This window comes from Gallinula chloropus (genome assembly GCF_964237585.1).
Source record: "Gallinula chloropus genome assembly, chromosome: 6".
Classification (NCBI taxonomy): Eukaryota; Metazoa; Chordata; class Aves; order Gruiformes; family Rallidae; genus Gallinula; species Gallinula chloropus.
This window is the reverse complement of record NC_140091.1, coordinates 22,219,851-22,239,560: the sequence shown is the minus strand read 5'-3', so window position 1 is coordinate 22,239,560 and position 19,710 is coordinate 22,219,851. Positions and strand designations below refer to the sequence as shown.

Sequence of the window (19,710 nt, the reverse complement as noted above, 5' to 3'; positions counted from 1 at the left end):
CACAACTCCAGCTGTGGCCACAGCAGGGCAGAGCAGAGGGGGAGGAGAACCCCACTGAACCTGCTGGCCACGCTTTTCTCAACACTCCCAGGTCCCATCAGCCTCTTGGCCATAAGAGCACAGTACTGCTCATGGAGAGCTTGTCGTCCTCCGGGACTCCCAGGTCCTCCACAGAGCTGCTTCCCAGCAGGTGACCCCTGACCTGTACTGGTGCTGGGGGTTATTCCTCCCTGGGGCAGGACCCTGGCACTTGCCCTTGTTGAAATTCATTTGGTTCCTCTCTGCCCAGCTCTCCAGCCTGTCCACATCTCACTGAATGGCAGTGAAGCCTTCTGGTGTGTTGACCAGTCCTTCCAGTTTGGTATTGTCAGCCAGCTGGCTGAGGGTACCCTGTGCCCTGTCCAGGTCACTGATGAACATATTGAAGACTGTCCCCAGTGCTGACCCTGGGGCTCACTACTGACCACAGGCCTCCAGCTGGGCTCTGTGCTGCTTTTGACTTAAATCTGCTTAGATTTAGGCTGATACCAAAAGCAGTAGTGCTATTCCCCTGCCCGCTCACTCACAGCATCTCCCTTTCCCTAACACTGGCATTTCTGGGCTGTGCGGTGAACCAGGAGAGCGCTGATCCGGCCAAAAACTAACATGAGCAGGATCCTCTCCACATCACCTATGAACTAGTTCATCTTGTTCATCAACCCAAGGGAGAGTGAAGCTCTGAGCAACAAGAAACAGAGGGGAGGATGGGAATCAAGCTGTCGGCAGGCACCAGCCTTCTGTCCAACTGAAATACCAAGCCAACTGAAGCTGGTCGCACTGACACAGCTCCTCTTCCAAAAGGAAGCAACCCACAAACCAGACATAGCTCCCAGTTAGTCCAAATTACACCTGAAGTCTTTAAATACACATGTAGAAATCAAAGTCTTTAAAAGCTTACCACAGATCCCTGTTATTCCCCTTCTCCCCCCTAAAGGACTCCTGGGTTTTGCATAGTAATTTCTCAAAAGCCAGCAAAGTGTCAGGAGACCCCCTCATCTTCCACCATGAAAAACATTGCCGTATGCTTACCTAGAACAGAAAGGTCAAACTCCTTCCTCACCTCCCCCGCAGCGTTGGTCACTACACAAGTATATCGACCTTCATCTGCTACGCTCGTGTGTGTCAACCGCAGAGTTCTGCCCCCTGAGGAGAAAGCCAAAAAGCACACCACCATTACAGCCCTGCTCCAACCACTGTGCTCCCAGATGCTCTGTGCCAAGGCCATTTCCTCATGGTTCAGTTACATGTTAACATGTTTTACTCATGGATTGATACTCATGAATGAGAATCACAGATTTATAGAATCATAGGGGTTGGAAGGGAGCTCCAGAGATCATCAAGTCCAACCCCCCTGCCAAAGCAGGGTCCCTACAACAGGTCGCACAGGGAGGCATCCAGCTGGTCTGGAATATCTCCAGAGAAGGAGACTCCATACCCCACTGGGCAGCCTGTCCCAGGGCTCCTTCACCCTCACCAGGAAGAAATTCTTCTGCAGATTGGTGCAGAACTCCCTGTGCTCCAACTTGAGGCCATTGCCCCTTGTCCTGTCCCCACAGACACTGAGAAGAGGCTGGCCATGTGCCCCTGTATCCTACCCTTCAGATATTGATAAACACTGATCAGATCCCCTCTCAGGCTTCTTTTCTCCAGGCTGAACAGCCCCAGCTCACTCAGCCTTTCCTGGTAGGGGAGATGCTCCAGGCCTTTAATCATCTCCATAGCCTTTGCTGGACTCTCTCAAGGAGAAGCTGGACAGGAGCCACCAATGTGCATCTACAGCCCAGAAGGCCAACCGCATCCTCGGCTGCGTCACAAGGAGCGTGGCCAGCAGATCGAGAGAGGGGATTCTGCCCCTCTGCTCTGCTCTGGGGAGACCTCACCTGGAGTGCTGTGTCCAGCTCTGGAGCCCCCAGCACAAGGACTCCTGTTGGAGTGTGTCCAGAGAAGGCCACAAAAGTGATCAAAAGTCTGGAGCACCTCTCTTGCAGAGACAGGCTGTTGTGTTGAGCTTGTCCAGCCTGGAGAAAAGGAGGCTCTGGGGGGACCTTATAGCGACCTTCTAGTACCTGAAAGGTGCCTGTAGGAAACCTGGGGAAGAACTGTTCCCAAGGGCATGGAGTAATAGGACGAGGGGCGATGGGTTTAAACTGGAAAAGGGGTGATTTCAGGTTGGGTATTAGGAAAATGTTCTTCACTGTTACGGTGGTCGATCACTGGCACAGGATGCACAGAGAGGTGGTGGAGGCCCCATCCCTGGAGACATTCAAGGTCAGGCTTGGTGGGACTCTGAGCGACCTGATCTAGTGAAGATGTCCCTGCTTATTGCAGGGGGTGGGACTATATGGCCTCTAAAGGTCCACTCCAACCTTACACATTCTATGATTACCAAACAGTAATGATCAGAGTTGTGCATCTCCTGCTGTGGGTATCCATGGGGTTTGTTACTGGGATATGTCCCAGTCACCGATGCTCCTCTCGCTCTTTGAAGGAACAGCTGCCAAGCTGGCTCACGTATGTGGCTCTATCCAGGGAATTCTTCCTTCTGCTGGGAGCACTGAGAGACTGAGGAAGGCTCCATTCATAGAATCATAGAATCACCTGGGTTGGAAGAGACCATTTAGATCGAGTCCAACCATAGCCTAACCCTCACGAGTCCACCTCTAGATCATGTACTTAAAGACTTCATCTGCAGGCCTGGTGGCTCCACCACCTCCCTGGGCAGCCTGTTCCAGTGCCTGACAACCCTTTCAGTACAAAAACTCTTCTTGATACCCGACCTAAATCTCCCCTGGGGCAATTTCAAGCCATTGCCTCTTGTCCTATCCCTTGTCCCCTGAGAGAAGAGACCAACCCTGACATCTCTGCAACCACCTTGCAGGTAGTTGTAGAGCTCGATAAGGTCTTGCCTCAGCCTCCTTTGCTGAAGAACAAAAAGCCCCAGCTCCCTCAGCTGCTCCTCATAGGACTTGTGCTTGCAGCTTTGTGTCACCCTGTCCCCTTCTCCCGTGCACACCCTGAACCGAGCTGTGGAAGCAGCATGGTATCTGCCCACAGGAGACTAAGCACATCACATCCCACAGCACACACTGGGCTCCAGGGGTGAGCCAGGATGGGATGTCCTACACTCAGCTAAAACACAATAAAAGCTGTTCTCCCTCGAGCTGCTGAGGGAGCTGGGGGTGTTCAGCCTGGAGAAGAGGAGGCTGAGGGGAGACCTTATCACTGCCTACACTGACCTGACAGGTGGATGTACAGAGGTGGGCGATGGTCTCTTCAGCCAGGTGACAGGACGAGGGGGAATGGGCTCAAGCTGTGCCAGGGCAGGGTCAGATCAGACATTAGGAAGAAGTTCTTCCCTGAAAGAGTTGTCAGGGCCTGGAACAAGCTGCCCAGGGAGGGGGCTGAGTCACCACCCCTGGGTGTGTTTAACAGACGGGTAGATGAGGTGCTCAGGGATATGGTTTAGCATAGGACAGGAACGGTTGGACTCAATCTCAAAGTTCTCTTCCAACTTGGTGATTCTGTGATTCTGTAAAAGCCAGTGCACAGCTTAGTGCCCAGCGTGCAAGGGAAGCACATGTGGTGTGGTGAAATTTCATCCTTTTTCTTTTCCCCAAAGGATACATAGGAAGCACCATCAAAAGGAAACATCAGCACAGTATCTGCATTAACAGATCAGAAGCTGCCAGCAGCATGTCCACACATTTCAATCCTCTTCAGTGCCAAGTATGTTTTCAATCAACAGAACCAAAATCTTGCTCTGGCAAAGTATTTTACCTCACAAATTACTCCAAGGGGGATTTCCTTCTTCTTGGGTTTGTTAGGGGGTTGTTTTTTTTCCAGCTGCACAAGTGATGTTCCAAACACCACGCTGGTTACAGTTCACTACCACAACGTGTAGTTTTCTAAAGAATGGCCCAAGAGCCCCAAGTCTGCCAGAAAACAAAGCCCTGAGCTCTGGCCTGTTCCCCCGCTCCTGCTAATGTTCAGAGACAATAAACATCTTTGTGTCTCCCAGCCTGCCTGACCCCATGAGCTGGGTGGTGATATTAGTGTGGGTGTAGAAATCAACACACAGCCCAGAAGGAAGCAAGGCCAGAAAACACTGTATGTGTTGATGGCAGCTCCGCACAACAGAACACATCCCAGTTCAGACAGACAAGAGATGTCCCAGACAACAATCCAACTCCCACTCCTTTTTCCATGTGCCGTGCACAGCAGCAGGAAAGCAGAAGGCAGGACTACCTGTAATGTTAAAAGCTAACCCAATGAAAAGAGTCCTGATGAGTTGTGGCTGCAAACCCAGCCTCAGCTGAGCTGCTGACCACCTCCTGGTTCTTTCAGCTGTCTGAGAGTTTCCTTGTGTTCACACCAGAGGATGACTTGGCCTTGCATGGCAGCTATGTCAGGGGATTGGATGTGTCAGGAAAACCTGTTTTCATGAGATTCCCAGCTGAGAGTGGCAAACCAAAGATCAAAGAAAAACCTGGGTTGTTGTCTGCACATCTCAGCTGTAACAAGATACTCAGTTACTTCTACATGCTCCACAAAGCTGATGCCCTGATATACAAAGTCAATGCAAAATAATGTGGCCAGCAGGTCTGGGGAGGTGATTGTACCCCTGGACTTGGCACTGGTGAGGCCGCATCTCAAGTGGTGGGTCCAGTTCCGGGCTCCTCACCATAAGGAGGACATTGAGGTCCCGGAGTGAGCAAACCTTCCAAGGAGCGGCTGAGGGAGCTGGGGGTGTTCAGCCTGGAAAAGAAGAGGCTGAGGGGAGACCTTATCACTGCCTACAGTGACCTGAAAGGAGGGTGCAGGGAGGTGGGCAATGGTCTCCTCACCCAAGCAACAGGTGACAGGACGAGGGGGAACGGGCTCAAGCTGTGCCAGGGCAGGGTCAGATCAGATGTGAGGGAAAAGTTCTTCCCCGAAAGGGTTGTCAGGCACTGGAACAGGCTGGCCAGGGAGGGGGCTGAGCCCCCACCCCTAGATGTGTTTACCAGACAGGTAGATGAGGTGCTCAGGGATATGGTTTAGCATAGGACAGGAATGGTTGGACTTGATCTTAAAGGTCTTTTCCAACCTGGTGATTCTGTACTGCCCCTCTGGTATGCGCTTTGCTTGCCATCCCATGGGCTGCTAACTGGGTTTCCTGTTGTAACCACACAGCTTTAAAATCACTGCAGCAGCTGGTCAGGTGCTCTCTCTTCCCTGTGGCATTGCAGGAATAAGGTCTGCTGGAAGAGGTACTGAGCCTCTCTGCTACAAGACGTCTCTGTCAATTACTACTGCCCTAAAGAGGCACCTCAGCAAGTTCTTCGTTGGTTATTCCAGCTTGAAAATCAAGGGCCCTGATGGATTGGATCTGCTTCTCCACTTACCTGTCGTAAATTTCTCCAGATTACTGGACTATCCTTCCTGCTAAAGCAGTGGTCAGCACTGTCTTTAGTCACCTAACCCCAGCTTTCATTAGATGACATTCTGCAGGTGAGATTTGTTTAGCTCCAAGGCCAGAAGTTATTTACACCCATTAACTTCTGGGGCTCACAAACTGGTTTCCCTTGGGTTTTACACACAGCCCAGAGAAATGAAGATGTGTTTTGTTATTCCCCATCTGTACTCATTCTCTCACAGGTTTTGCCTCTTGAAAAGGTAAAACCGTTGTGAGGAGGGAGAAGTAGAGGGAACTGATCGAACAGGAGCGCTAAGGTAGTACAGGTATGGGATGTTACCATCCGGCATGTTTCTGGCAATGGGACTGAGACAGGAGAACGGCCAGAACAATGACCAGAGACCACGTCCTGGGCCCAAACACATAAAGTTTGGGATTGACTAAAAAACTTGACATTAGCTGCTCACCAGGCACTCCTGTCTGACTTGGTGACCAAAAAGCTCAGCACTGAAACAGCTGCTCTTCCTGCCTTGTTTTTATGGGTCTTTAAACCAAACCTTCATTCATGTGAAATACCCGCGCTACAGATGCAGGAGGCCCCCTGCGTCCTGCCCGCCCCCCTCCCTTTATTTTTAATAACTTCAAATTTTGTACCTGAGAGGATTCGCACTGAGTTGTTGAGCGTGACAGGCCACCCGTTCCTCAGCCATGTTATTGAGGGCAAGGGAATTCCTGAAGCCTCACAAACCAGAGAGATGGGATTCTTCTCCACGATGCTGACGTTTTCGGGCACCTGCAGGTAACCAGCAATACTTGGGGGAACTGCAGAGAAGAGTAAAGGAAAAGCCTTGCTTCAGAACAAACCAGACTGAATTCTGCTCCCAGAATATTCTGTCATCCAAATAATCATCAACTGGAGCTGAGAGAAGCTCGGCAAGTGGAGAGCTGCAAAAGGGAGGCATTTACAGAATCACAGAATTTGAGGGGTTTGGAAGGGAGCTCCAGAGACCATCAGGTCCAAACCCCCTGCCAAAGCAGGGTCCCTAGGACAGGTCACACAGGGAGGTGTCCAGACAGGGCTGGATTATCTCCAGAGAAGGAGACTCCACACCCCACTGGGCAGCTTGTCCCAGGGCTCTGTCACCAGGAAGAAGTTCTACCGCATATTGGTGCGGAACTCCCTGTGCACCAACTTGAGGCCATCGCCCCTTGTCCTTTCCCCACAGACAGTGATAAGAGGCTGGCCATTTCTCCCTGTGTCCCACCTTTCAGATATTGATAAACATTGATCAGATTCACTCTCAGGCTTCTTCTCTCCAGGCTGAACAGCCCCAGCTCACTCAGCCTTTCCTCATAGGGCAGATGGTAAGCTGACAGATTTTCAGCCCAGAGAGGTTGGGGAGTCTCCATCTCTGGAGACATTCAGACCCCGTGATCCTCTGCACTGCCCTGTGCAGCCTGCATGAGGAGATCCTGCTCTGGCAGGGGCTTGGCCTGGATGATCACCAGAATTCCCTGCCAACCCCAACCAGTCTGTGATTCTGTGAAGTATAAAAAGTCATCTGCAGAAGCATTACAGTGGCTGCAAGATAATGTAATATTCTGATCAATGCCAGATTTGGAGATGATGGAGAAACTTCTGATTATGCAATGTGAAATAAGCTGTTAGACGTTTGAGACGTGGTTCTCAAGTAACAGTCATCTTGTAGCAGCCACAAACAGGGTGCTCCCGATTCGTATGTCCCACAGTAAAGTATTTCCCACCATGATACTCACCCCACTACCCTGAAGAATTACACCATACCTTGGTTTCCTCCTTGTGGGAGATGGGGGTGGATTGGTATTAACAGGGATGGGGGAAGACTTGAAAATATTCAGGAGTTATGAAACCGGGTTTAGATCTTCGTTACAGTGCAAGTGAAGCTGCATCATGCGACCTGCGGGCAGCATGCTCAGCTGCACAACTATTCCTTGGACACCCCTGGATGAATTTAAAGGCCTAATTCTGTTCTGCCTGCCCCAATGTACTCACCATGAACACTTAAATCGTATTTCCTGTCAGAGAGCCCTGCCACGTTGGCAGCAACACAGACATAGCGGCCGGTGTCTGACACCTGGGCACTTCGCAGCTGAAGAACACGCCCATCGTGGAGTATGGCCACGTCCCTCCCGCTGACCAGCGGACGGCCGTCCTTCATCCACGCTACAGATGGTGCTGGAACGCCCTGTACCTCGCACTCCAAGGAAATTTCATTCCCTTGGCTAACGACGACTTCTGATGGGTGGCTGCCACTGTTCAATATAGTCGGTCGAACTATGAGAGGAAAAGAAACAGGGTTTAGATGTCAACAGAAAGCAGTGTTTCAGGATCTCCCCATGTTTCTGAACAGAACCACAGTCCTGGCTGCCCAGAGCAGCGGTTACTGCTGGCAAGTCAGATTGGCGGATGCTGTGATGCACAATCATAAAGTCAGAAGGTTGGAAAACCCCTTTAAGATCATCAAGTCCAACCATTCCTGTCCTGTGCTAAACCATATCCCTGAGCACCTCATCTACGTGTCTGTTAAACACACCCCTCCCTGGGTACCCTGTTCTACATCCCCACAACTCTTTCCGTAAAGAATTTTTTCCTAACATTCCATCTGATCCTGAACTCTCCACAGGGCACAGAAAAGGCAACTAACCTCCTTGTCCCTCAAGGAAAAGTGCTTTTAAAAAAGGAGCTTAGGGGCAGATTTAAAAGGCAAACAGGTGATGAAATTAAAACAAAGACTGCCCAACATTCTGTTGATTCCGACTGATTTTAAGCTCTTCTCTTTTGTTCCAGACTGAAATACAGAATTTGTAATAAAAGTGGAAAAACTAAGTTCAACTATCTGCCATCAGTCCTCCAGCTTGGTGACAAGAAATGTGACGCTGCCTAAAGAGTTCAAGTGGCCAAATGCACTTTCAACAGGTACATGCAATGTCCTGGTCAAGTTTCCAGTCCAAATTGCCTAAACTTTGACATTTTTCTCTGTGTACCCTTAAATTGTCCTTTACTCCCTGAAAATCTGTCAGCTTACCATCTGCCCTATGAGGAAAGGCTGAGTGAGCTGGGGCTGTTCAGCCTGGAGAAAAGAAGCCTGAAAGGGGATCTGATCAGAGTTTATCGATATCTGAAGGGTGGGACACAGGGGGAAATGGCCAGCCTCTTCTCAGTGTCTGTGGGGACAGGACAAGGGGAGATGGCCTCAAGTTGGAGCACAGGGAGTTCCGCACCAATCTGGGGAAGAACTTCTTCCTGGTGAGGGTGAGGAAGCCCTCGGACAGGCTGCCCAGTGGGGTGTGGAGTCTCCTCTGGAGATATTCCAGCCCCGTCTGGATGCCAACCTGTGCGACCTCTCCTAGGGACCCCTCTTTGGCAGGGGGGGTTGGATCTGATGGTCTCTGGAGCTCCCTTCCAACCCCTATGATTCTGTGATAAGGCTTCCATAATGTAAGTCTACGGCAGAACTGGTAAATGCTGGATGGTTTTCCATGGCAGCTTACCGTACACTTGCAAACGGTATTCTTTCTTCGCGCTTCCAGCTACGTTGGAAGCAATACAAGTGTAAGATGCAGCATCAGCCTTCTCAGCAATCGGAATCTGCAGCTGCCTGCCTCCAGATAAGATCCTCACCCTCCCTGAAAGGTCAGCCACCAGCGGAGAGCCTGCAAGAGACCTTCTGTCAGATAAGGATGCAGAAAGTGGTCACAAGCTTGCTCATTAAGTAGTTCACTGTCTCATTTAAAAGCCACCGAGCTGCACAATTGTCTGTTTTAGAATGGCTCTCTCAGAGCATCCCTCCCAGGCATCAGAAACATCAGATGACTCGTGAGGACTTTCCATGTTAACAGCTTCATGATGTGTAGCAGCCTGAGCTAAAGCACAGTAACTCCTCACACACTTGCATCCATCCAGAAAGACTTGGACACTTCCCACTGAGTGGCAAATTTAGCATTTTTAGTAAAAATCTGACTCATTGTCCAGTACATAATCACCTCACCCAGCACCACCAGTGCTTGGAAACTTGTAACTTGGTCTTCACAGCTGGCCCATCTCTGTGCTGCATATTACACATCACACCAGCTCTGCCCAGAAATCCCCTGGCAGAAACCCGACAGCAAAATAATTCTCCTTGGAGAAGAATTCTCCAATGCAATTGTCTGAGGTGAATTCTTCTCCAAGGAGAATTTTTTTTGCATTCTTTGAGGAGACATCTTTTGCTGTCAGGTTTCCGCTGGGGGCTTCCTAGGCAATGCAATTCTTGAGGAGAGAGTTCAGTCGTGGAGAGCTCGGATTAGGCAACCACCTTCATCGTTAGAAACTGCAGGGACACTTCGGGAGGGAGAGAAGATGCCCGCCACTGTCTGACAGCTCCTGCATGTCCCACTTGGGTATTAAAAGTCCTCTCTATGACAAGTGCACCAAACACCAAAGGTGATGAAAACCTGACTCTCAAGTAATGCTCTAAACCTCCTGAGCGCTTTTGCATGCTTCCCACCCGTGCAAGTTGCCTTTCTGCTGCTTAAGTGGATAGGCTTTCCTCTTGCAGCCCCTTAAGGGGATACCCTTCGGCCTCACACACACCATTCAATACTCTTCTGGCTTCCAAGAGACAGGGTTTAAGAAGGACTCGAACTTCATCACCTTTGAAGGTGTTATGCAGTGAAAAACAGCGTTTTGTAATTCAAATCTGCTCTTTCCACAGGGCAAGACTAATCAAGGTAGGCCAGCCATGCCTTCTGCACAAACACAGGTGATGAATTACACAACAATTACCATACTGAAGAGTTCAACATCTTAATTTGTCTAATATTCTGTCTCCAACAGTGCCCACGCTTAAAAGGATGTGTTAAAAATACCTGCCGTTGCCTACAGATTCACGGCAAAATGTTTGCCAACGCTCCTTGAGCGCCTAAACCAGAAAGGTGTGCAGCCTGCTCCGAAATATTAAGATGGGATGAGAGAAAGGTTCAGTAAAGCCTGGAAGCCATTACTACAACTGGATTTTCATCACTTGGCAGTGGGCCACGGTTGCAGGTTTAACAATAGCCCAGGGGATATGTGTACGTTGTGCACACTTTGTGCCAGTCCTCGACCCCGCGCTGCAGCATTCCCACGGACTCACAGCCTGGGGTCCAGGCTGCAGTCCACCACCAAGCCTCAATGCTCTCGCTGCACCATGGCGAATGAGCATACTGAGAGGGGTTAAGGGCTTGGCTAACACGTGAACTGTCAGGCATTAGGCCAGCTTTGGAGCCTCTGCACTGTGCTTCTGCTGTGTGCCTTTGGGAGCTGTGACACCTAATCCAAGCACAGAGGCATTAGAGAGAAGGGAATAATCTACGACTGCGGCTCATTTGACTCAGCATCAGGTTTAGGTATCTGCATGTTCAAACTTCTCAGGAACACACTACTTGAAATGTTCAGAGGAAAAAAAAACATTGCCAGGACTGAAGGGGCCTACAGGAAAGCTGGGGAGGGACTTTTTAGAAAGGCAGGTAGTGATAGGCTGAGGGGGAATGGTTTAAATTGGAAGGGGGTAGACTTAGATTGGATATTAGGAAGAAATTCTTCACTACGAGGGAGGTGAGGCACTGGCACAGGTTACGCAGGGAGGTGGTGGCTGCACCCTCCCTGGAGGTGTTCAAGACTGGGTTGGATGGTGCCTTGAGCAGCCTGGTCTGGTGAGAGATGTCCCTGCTCGTGGCAGGGGGTTGGGACCTGATGACCTCTCAGGTCCCGTCCAGCCCTGACCATTCTGTGATTCTACAAAAGTATAAAGGCTTTATAAAACAGACCATGGACTCACTGTTCTTTTTCCAGGTAAGACTGGGGGGTGGGATGCCACTTGACTCACATATCAGGCTTATCAAGTTCCCTTCAATCACAGTAAGCTGAGAGATGGCATCTGAGCCATCAATACTGGGTGACACTGAAAAGAAACACCAAATAATTACAGTACCTGAAACAAAACATCATCAGCCAACAGCAAGACCCAAATGACCCTCAGACAAACATGGCCCATCAGGCTCTGGAAGCAATCACAGGGATTGTATTTGCTTGCTGACAACGCTGCCCAGATCCTGGGCAGGGAACAATATCCTGTAAATGACTGCATCTACACTGTGGTCGGGTGGGTGTAGGAGCTCTGCTCCTGGCTCTCTTCCCATCAGACTTCACAGAACACAGCTGTTTCCATGAGTTATGTAAAGGGACTGCAGCTCTAGGAGCCTGCCCTGCTCATGGCCTTAGCTCATAAACCTACACACATCATCATTAGTTGGTAAGTGACCTTGAAATTCATCCCAAATTTCTCCCCTGAATTTTCCAGCAGCAATACACTGGCCACCACATACAGTGCTAGGGACTCCAACCCTTCAATTGCTTTGCTGGAGCAAGGACATCAATTTCATAATATGAAAATAGCAGAGGAAGCACTTGAAAAGTGACCCAAAAAAGGTGAGGAGAGCATAGGCTGAACCTGGAGAATAAAGTCTCACTAGTGACTGAGCGATCCAGCATGTTTTTAACGCACGGACAAGTTCTCCTTCTCACCCTCCTAGTCCAAATGCTTCTGCCACTCCCTGAGGAGGTACATCTTCCATTCAACCCCTGGGCTGGTTCCAGGAACCAGATTTAGGTTCTCAGGATCTCACCAATCCTCAGAAGGATACATTTCACGAATTTAAACTTAAAACCAGGACAAGCAGGACTTTTGATCCCCGGGTGTAAACAAAGACTTTAATTGCAACCACTTATCCACAGATGGCTTTAACAGACAACGCTTGGTTTTCATTAAGCTTATTCCATCAGAGCTGTTAAATAGCAAAGAATTATCCCTCTCCTCAAAATCCTACTGGAACGGTCTCATTGCCCATCAAACAAACCCGTATCCCTCCAGCAGCAAGTGTTCTCTTACAGATCTGGGGCCAGGAGAGATGAAGGGGGAAACAGCATGCATAGTAACACTTGAGACTGGGAAAACCAGGTGGCCTTGCACTGCACTACAAGAGCCACCTTTAATTTAAACACCAGGAATGTTTCTTTTTAACAAACAACAACAGAATTCTGTGATGTCACATCACACTAGTCTTGTGATTTCAAAGCACAAAGTTAATTTGTAATTAAAAAGGGCCTATTTCCATTTTCATGGGGAAAAAAAAATAACAGTGCAGGAAAACCAGTCAAAAATCAAGTCTTAAACTACGTGTCCTGAGCCACATCCATCACATAGCCACAGAAAATTTTCACTAAAGCTGTTTTTCAGCACTGAAAACTTTGCAGAGCATGTGAAGCTAAGTGAAACAACTTTTCTTTATTCGAATTTCCACCCTTCGGCATTTCAAAAAGCAGGAAGATGGTAGGTTACTGTACATGGCATTAGAGTGCACAAATAGGAGCTACAGGGACAAAACCATTGGTGACAGTTCTAAACCACCACCAGGCCTGCAAACCCAGCCTGCCAAAGGCCTGCGGGGGGAGCTGGTATTAATTTAGAGCCAGAGCAATCAGAAAAACGCGTGTGCTTTCTGGGGACTGTTAAACTAGAGCAAATACAACAAGGTCCCCCTGCACGACCCTCAACAATTACGTATTTATGAAGTACAGAGGATTTTAGCGTCTCACAGCATCATTTCACTCTGAGCTGCATTCCCAATTGCAGGAATAAACATCATAACTCTTACCCCAAATATTGACATTATAGTTCTTTTCGGTTTTCCCAGCAATGTTTGTCGCTTCGCAAGTGTAGCGGCCAGTGTCCTGTACCTGAGCATCTTCGACCTAGAAAGAAAACAAAATCCTGGGTTTCTTCTCTGTCAGGCAGAGAAGGACCTGGGGGTGCTGGGTGACTGTGACTGACCATGAGCCAGCAGTGTGACTGGGTGGCCAAGAAGGCCAACTGCATCCTGGCTTGTATCAGACACATCGTGGCAGCAGGGCCAGGGCAGGGATTGTGCCCCTGCACTCAGCATTGGTGAGGCTGCGCCTCGAGTGCTGGGTCCAGTTCTGGGCCTCTCACTACAAGGAAGACATCGAGGTCCTGGAGCAAGTCCAGAGAAGGGCAACCAGGCTGGGGAAGGGGCTGGAGAGGAAACCTTCCAAGGAGGAACGGCTGAGGGAGCTGGGGGTGTTCAGCCTGGAGAAGAGGAGGCTGAGGGGAGACCTTACCACCTACAGTTGCCTGACAGGAGGGTGTAGAGAGGTGGGCAATGGTCTCTTCATCCAGGTGACAGGACGAGGGGGAATGGGCTCAAGCTGCACCAGGGCAGGGTCAGATCAGACATTAGGAATAAGTTCTTCCCCGAAAGGGTTATGGGGCACTGGAACAGGCTGCCCAGGGAGGGGGCTGAGATACTACCCCTGTGTGTGTTTAACAGACAGGTAGATGAGGTGCTCAGGGATATGGGTTAGCCTGAGACAGGAATGGTTGGACTTGATCTTAAAGGCCTTTTCCAACCTTGTGATTCTGTGATTTTACTTACATTATTAGCCATGAAACTTGCAAGGAGAGGCTGTTTCAGGTTTTCGTATCTATCTTTATATCAGCCTCTCTAAATATTACTAAAACAGTACTACTCCCACAAAATCCTTACGCAAACATCTAGACGGCTCTGGCCTCCCTGACTCTTCACCCACTCTCATGCACCAAGGGCCTGAGGTGATCACATGTCCAACGGGTACCTGGAGCCTTCAATGGAGGGTATGCTCCCCAACAAGGAATCACCACCGGAGCCTGACTGCCCATTTACCCAGGGTGGTGTCGAGTCTCCTTCTCTAGAGATATTCCAGCCGCATCTGGACGCCTCCCTGTGTGACCTGTCCTAGGGACCCTGCTTTGGCAGGGGGGTTGAACCCGATGAGCTCTGGAGCTCCCTTCCAGCCCCTATGATTCTGTGAGTCTGTGATTTTACCTTCAGTATACTTCCATCTTCAGAGATGCTAAGCCCTGGCTTCTTCAGCAAGGGTCGTCCATCCTTGAGCCACGTCAGCACGGGCGGGGGAATAGCATTGCTCTGGCAGAGCAGCTCCACCACTTGGCCAATGAGCACGGAGACGTTCTGTTCCTCTCCCATGATGTCTGGGGGAACTACAGCAATCAATCAAAACAAAGGACCTTTGGGCACTGGGAACTTCCCAGAGTAAACATACCAGGGAGCTACCAGTTCATGTCAAAACAACACGGCAGATGTTACCTCTCTGACACCCAACTTCAGCCTCCCTGACGCCACACAAAGCACTGGCATGGGTTTTGTTGCGTTGCGGACATCGCAGCATACATGCTAGTGAGATATCACCGGGAGTTGGACCCGATGATCTCTTGAGGTCCCCTCCAACCCCTACAACTCTGTGTATAATATCAGCTACAGAGAAAGCCTACAGATAAGCCAAGACTAGACAAAAAAATACTGGAACTAGAGTTAGGAAGGGAAAAACCCCAGTCTGCAAGGAACAGGGAAGTACATTCCTGCTAAGGTGGAAAAGAGCTGATGAATGAAAAGGTTCACAAGATAATTATTACACCCAGGAGCTGAAAATGTCTTCAACTTTCCCAAACAGTGCCAAGATGGATAATTGACTTTAAGGACAGCTCTGACTTTAAGAAGAATTTTGCCTAGAGATGGCCAAATCCAGAAGACAGAATGAGAGCTTCTGCGGATCCAGGCAAGTGGAAGGGGTTCATGAATTAATCAACAAGTCATAACATACAATTACTCTATTGTCTTCTTTGTGGGGTATCTGCTAGTTAATTATTGTAAGAGTTGGCACCATGACCTGTTTTTAGATCTGCACTACAGTTTCAGCAATCACCTCACTGTTTGACTGTTTCTTCCAAATTATGGGGGAGAAAAATCAGCTTTTGGAATTAAAGTTTTCTCTATGGAAGAAAAAAATTGGTTCTGGACTCTTAAACTGAAAGCCATTTGCTGCTCTTGAATAGTGTTGAGATTTAAGAAAACACATTTCTTCCACCACACTTAAAACTATTTGTGTTTCCACACTCAGAAAAACAAAGGAACTGAGAACTGAACCTTGGAACACAGCAAGTCCCAGTTTTCCAAGGGGAGAGCGCGGCTGGACACAAAACAAACGCAAAGGAAATTACAGACTGACAAGATGAGCTCAAATGAAGTCTGAATGCTGATTGCCACCTACAGCTTTGTATCCCTACTCAAAGCTTAACCCAATGCCCTTTGGTAACAGCACACCACATCATCAGTCAGAGGAAAGCTTCAGAGACTCCCCAGGAAGCTCCGAGTCACTGACCCAATACTGACTGGGCTGAGGGAGCTGGGCTTGTTCAGCCTGGAGAAGAGAAGGCTCCAGGGGGACCTTAGAGCAGCCTTCCAGTCCCTGAAAGGTGCCTATAAGAAAGCTGGGGACGAGGGCTGTTCCCAAGGAGACAGAGTGATAGGACATGGGGGGATGGGTTTACATTCGAAAAGGGGAGATTTAGGTTGGGTATTAGGAAAAAGTTCTTCACTCTGAGGGTGGTGGATCACTGGCACAGGTTGCCCAGAGACATGGTGGAGGCCCCATCCCTGAAGACATTCAAGGTCAGGCTTGATGGGGCTCTGAGCGACCTGATCTAGTGAAAATGTCACTGCTCACTGCAGGGGTGGGACTAGATGGCCTCTAAAAGGTCCCTTCAAACCTTGCACATGTCATGACTCTATGACTGCCACATGAAGAGTTCTGCAGCGTTACGTGTATCTGGTGGGATTTTTATGCTTGTTGTTTACTAAGACTGGTCAGTTTGCCCAAAAAAAGTCCACCAGAGCCAAATACAAAAACCTTTATTGTTGCATTTCCTTCACTTTTTCCAGTAAGTGCTGCTCTGATTGCACCTAGCAGTGGGCTACGACAGAGGGAAGCAGCGGCACTGTCAATGAGAAATACTCTGGGCATCAACAAAGAGACACCAAATTAATTAGTACATGTGGGTTCATAAGCTGTCACAAAGTGGTCCTCAGTAAACCAGCACCGCAGTTCTCAAGATACCCTGAAAAATAACACGAACAATAAAGCTTTGTTTTCTTTGCACAGGAAGCGCTGAGCAGAACAGCTGATTTCACAGTTTGGAAATAATTTAGGGAAAAGGCTGGTCTCTCTGGATAAGAAATCTAGGGACTGAAAGAGCTCTGTTTATCCTACTTGCTTTGTAGAATTCACAACGGCCTGGATTCCTTATGAGTGTTGTGGAACTGAAAATTGGAAGCTGCTCCCTTACTGCAGAAGGCCAATTTATTTCCAAATACTTCCCCACCAGTGACTTTTCCTTCCAGCTAAGTGAACTGAAAGGCATTCAAAATGAACCAGAGTTCATGAAACAGACTCATGGACACCGAAGTGTTTGTTTCTGGAGGAACAGGGTTCAGAATGAATCTAATTACGCTCACGGTAACTGTACGTTACCCAGATCAGTCTGGCTCCCAGCCTGGCTCAGGGTACTCACATTGCTAACCAGCTCAGCTCCAAATGATTTCTCTCCTGTGAGTCCTTAATTAGATTACCCATCCGAGGCATGTCCTACGAGTAGTACTGCTGTTTGGTGACAGCCTCATTCAAGTCAGGGCTGCAGCTGAGCTCAACCCTGGCCAGGTTCTCACATGACACACAGAGCTTCCAACTCTTCCAATTCTATCTACCTAAAATGGACAGAGGTTCTGGAAAATTAAAATAGAAACAGTACATACATCCATGGCACTTGTGTGGTTACATAGACATGCACAGCTGACTCAGATTCCAAAAGGGACCCCGATATTCCTTGCTCTAGATGTTCCACCTGCCATTAACCTTGAGCTTGCTTGACCATGCCAGAGCCCCAACTTTCTGAACTGCTCCTTGCAGATGCTGAAGCAGCCATGACTCAAGTCACGAGCATCCTAACCACAGTGCATTCAGCAGAAGTCAAGTCTAAAAGCCAAACTTGAAAACAAATAACCTAGCCAGCTGTCCCTCTTCACCTCAGTAAACATCCAAACTTTTAACTCCTCTTGCAATATGTTCCAGACTTCTGCTGACGGCTGCCATAAAGGTAGAGATTGGCAGCCCCAAACCAGTTCTCTCTCCACTGACTACTGAAAGCAGAAGGAAAACCACAAAAGGTGTTCACTTCCAAACTCCTCTCTCCACATTTGGTAACATAAGATTCCTAAAACAAGTTGGATCATGGTCCATCCTCATGCCACTGGTGTACAAAAGCACTGAGCTGCCCAGGGAAGCTTAAAACTTGCTACAGCCAAACTCCTTGGCATTCCTTCTGGCTCTCTGGTACCTGGTACATCACCAAGGACTGCTGAGAACGTGATATGACAAGGCTTCTTAGGTAAGTCACAAGAAGGCAGGATGAAGCTTGTACAAGTTACAAGAAATCAGAGGAAGGATGAATTCATGTGAGTTCAGTCAAGACCACCTCAGAATTGACTTGCTGACATAATTTGGGGGACTGAGGAAGTACAGAAGCTAAAGGTACATTCCCTGTTTCTTAAAAAAGACAAAGTTGGCTGGTTTGGCTCAGCACCGCATTGTCATTGGCATTAACGTGTCACCACCATCTAGGCAGCCACAGCAATGCCTTGAAAATGAAGCAGAAGCAGGAGTGCTGCATGACAAACTCATGAGGACTCATTCTGGTTCCACCAAGTCACCTGAGCTCTGGCCCCACCATCACCTGTTGCCTGTGTCATCTACATCAAAGCCAAGTTAACTTCTCCTATCAGATGTGTTTAACACATACATTCACTGCTGCAGCTCCATGACTCCCAAGGATCCCCAGGAGATGTATTTTAATACATCTGTATGGATGCCTGTGTACATATACATACATATATATTACTTTCACACAAACACACACCCTCTCATCACTTTGCCTTTCATTATGGGCTGGAACCCTTTTCCTTTGATGTTGCTATAGGTCTGGGCCCCCCAGTGTGTTTAATTAAAACTCCACAAACAGTTTCCTAACCCCAAATAAAGAGAAATAGATGGATTTGTCAGAAAATCTCACCATAGACTCTGAGATCAATCTCTCTCTGGCTCTCTCCCGCAGCATTCACCGCAACACAAGTGTATTTTCCTGTGTCGCTGATCTGAGCACTCGTCAACGCCAAGACTCGGCCCCCAGACAGAACCTGCAACGCAAGGGTGACACGTTCAGAATCCCCACCTCGATGGAAACCATGAGCAGAGGAGAGCGAGCTACTGGGTTCCATTTCAAACCACAGCACTTGCTTTGCCCTGGCTTCCCACCACCTCCCTGCGCCTTGTGGTCTTCCCTGTGCTCTGACGTTCTCTTTTGCCTGAGACCTGCAAGAGCAGAAGCACAAGTTCCCATGTGGCTGTGAGCAACTCCTGACCTTCACACATATGGAGGATCTGGACCCTCCTCCCTCCCCCCAGCTGTCTGTACCCCGAGTTGCCCATGCTGTACACAATTTCCCCCTCTTCCCATTCAGATGGTGAAATCCCCTGTGATGAAGCGGCCATGCCTGCTCCTTCCAACTGAGACCCTTTTCCTTTTCTTTCTGAACTACTGGCTTACACATGGATGTATTGCACCACCTCATTTCAAAGCATCCCTAATTCCTACTTCCCCCAGCAATTACTGGAGCTGAACTCCCACATAGTATGGTCTCACTCCAAAATCTTTACCCTGCCCTGTTCCATTAAACAGCACCAGTTTAAAAGCCTCCTCCACAGCAAGAAACAGAGCAGATGTTGGTATTTGATCCCAGTACCTGGAGTCCATCGCTGAAGCTGGAAACGGGGCTCCCATCTTTCAGCCACGTCAGGATAGGCGCAGGAATGCCTCTCGCTTCACACTCCAGCCGCACTAGGTTATTAACCACGACTGTCACCATCTCACTGCTGCCAGAGATCGACGGCAGGACTGGAAAACAGAGAACAAAGCTGAAACAGCTACACAAGTGTATTAATCACAACGGAATTACACAGGCTGCTCACTTTTCAGCCATTACTTCTCCTTCTGCAAGGCACTAGATTGTTGGGATGGTTTCTCATGTCACCTTCTGAGGCTGTTTGCTCCGTACCACATCCCGCCCTCCACGTACACAGATCATTCCAGCAAAACTACTGCGTGCAGAGGTAAGCAGGGCTGGGCTCACAACCCAGGGGACAGCTGCAGACACCTGGGAACCATAACACAACCCCAAAAATCTTCCCTCAAACTTCCACAATATTCCGTTTAGACCTTGTGAAGGGCTGTAAGAGCGGCTGGGATTGAAGA

The 19,710-nt window shown here is 48.9% G+C and overlaps 1 protein-coding gene across 1 annotated transcript in view; it reads right to left on the bottom strand.

Moving 5' to 3' along the window:
* The window catches only part of HMCN1 (hemicentin 1), a gene marked incomplete at both ends in the record, with an annotated part of 204,833 nt that overhangs the window by 75,601 nt on the left and 109,522 nt on the right, over positions 1–19,710 (bottom strand). The window contains 9 exons of the mRNA XM_084266123.1: positions 1,069–1,182; positions 6,089–6,256; positions 7,467–7,748; positions 8,966–9,127; positions 11,272–11,394; positions 13,148–13,244; positions 14,375–14,550; positions 18,472–18,595; positions 19,202–19,353. Of these exons, the coding sequence (XP_084122249.1) occupies positions 1,069–1,182; positions 6,089–6,256; positions 7,467–7,748; positions 8,966–9,127; positions 11,272–11,394; positions 13,148–13,244; positions 14,375–14,550; positions 18,472–18,595; positions 19,202–19,353 (1,398 nt within the window). The remainder of the gene's footprint in view (positions 1–1,068; positions 1,183–6,088; positions 6,257–7,466; positions 7,749–8,965; positions 9,128–11,271; positions 11,395–13,147; positions 13,245–14,374; positions 14,551–18,471; positions 18,596–19,201; positions 19,354–19,710) is intronic.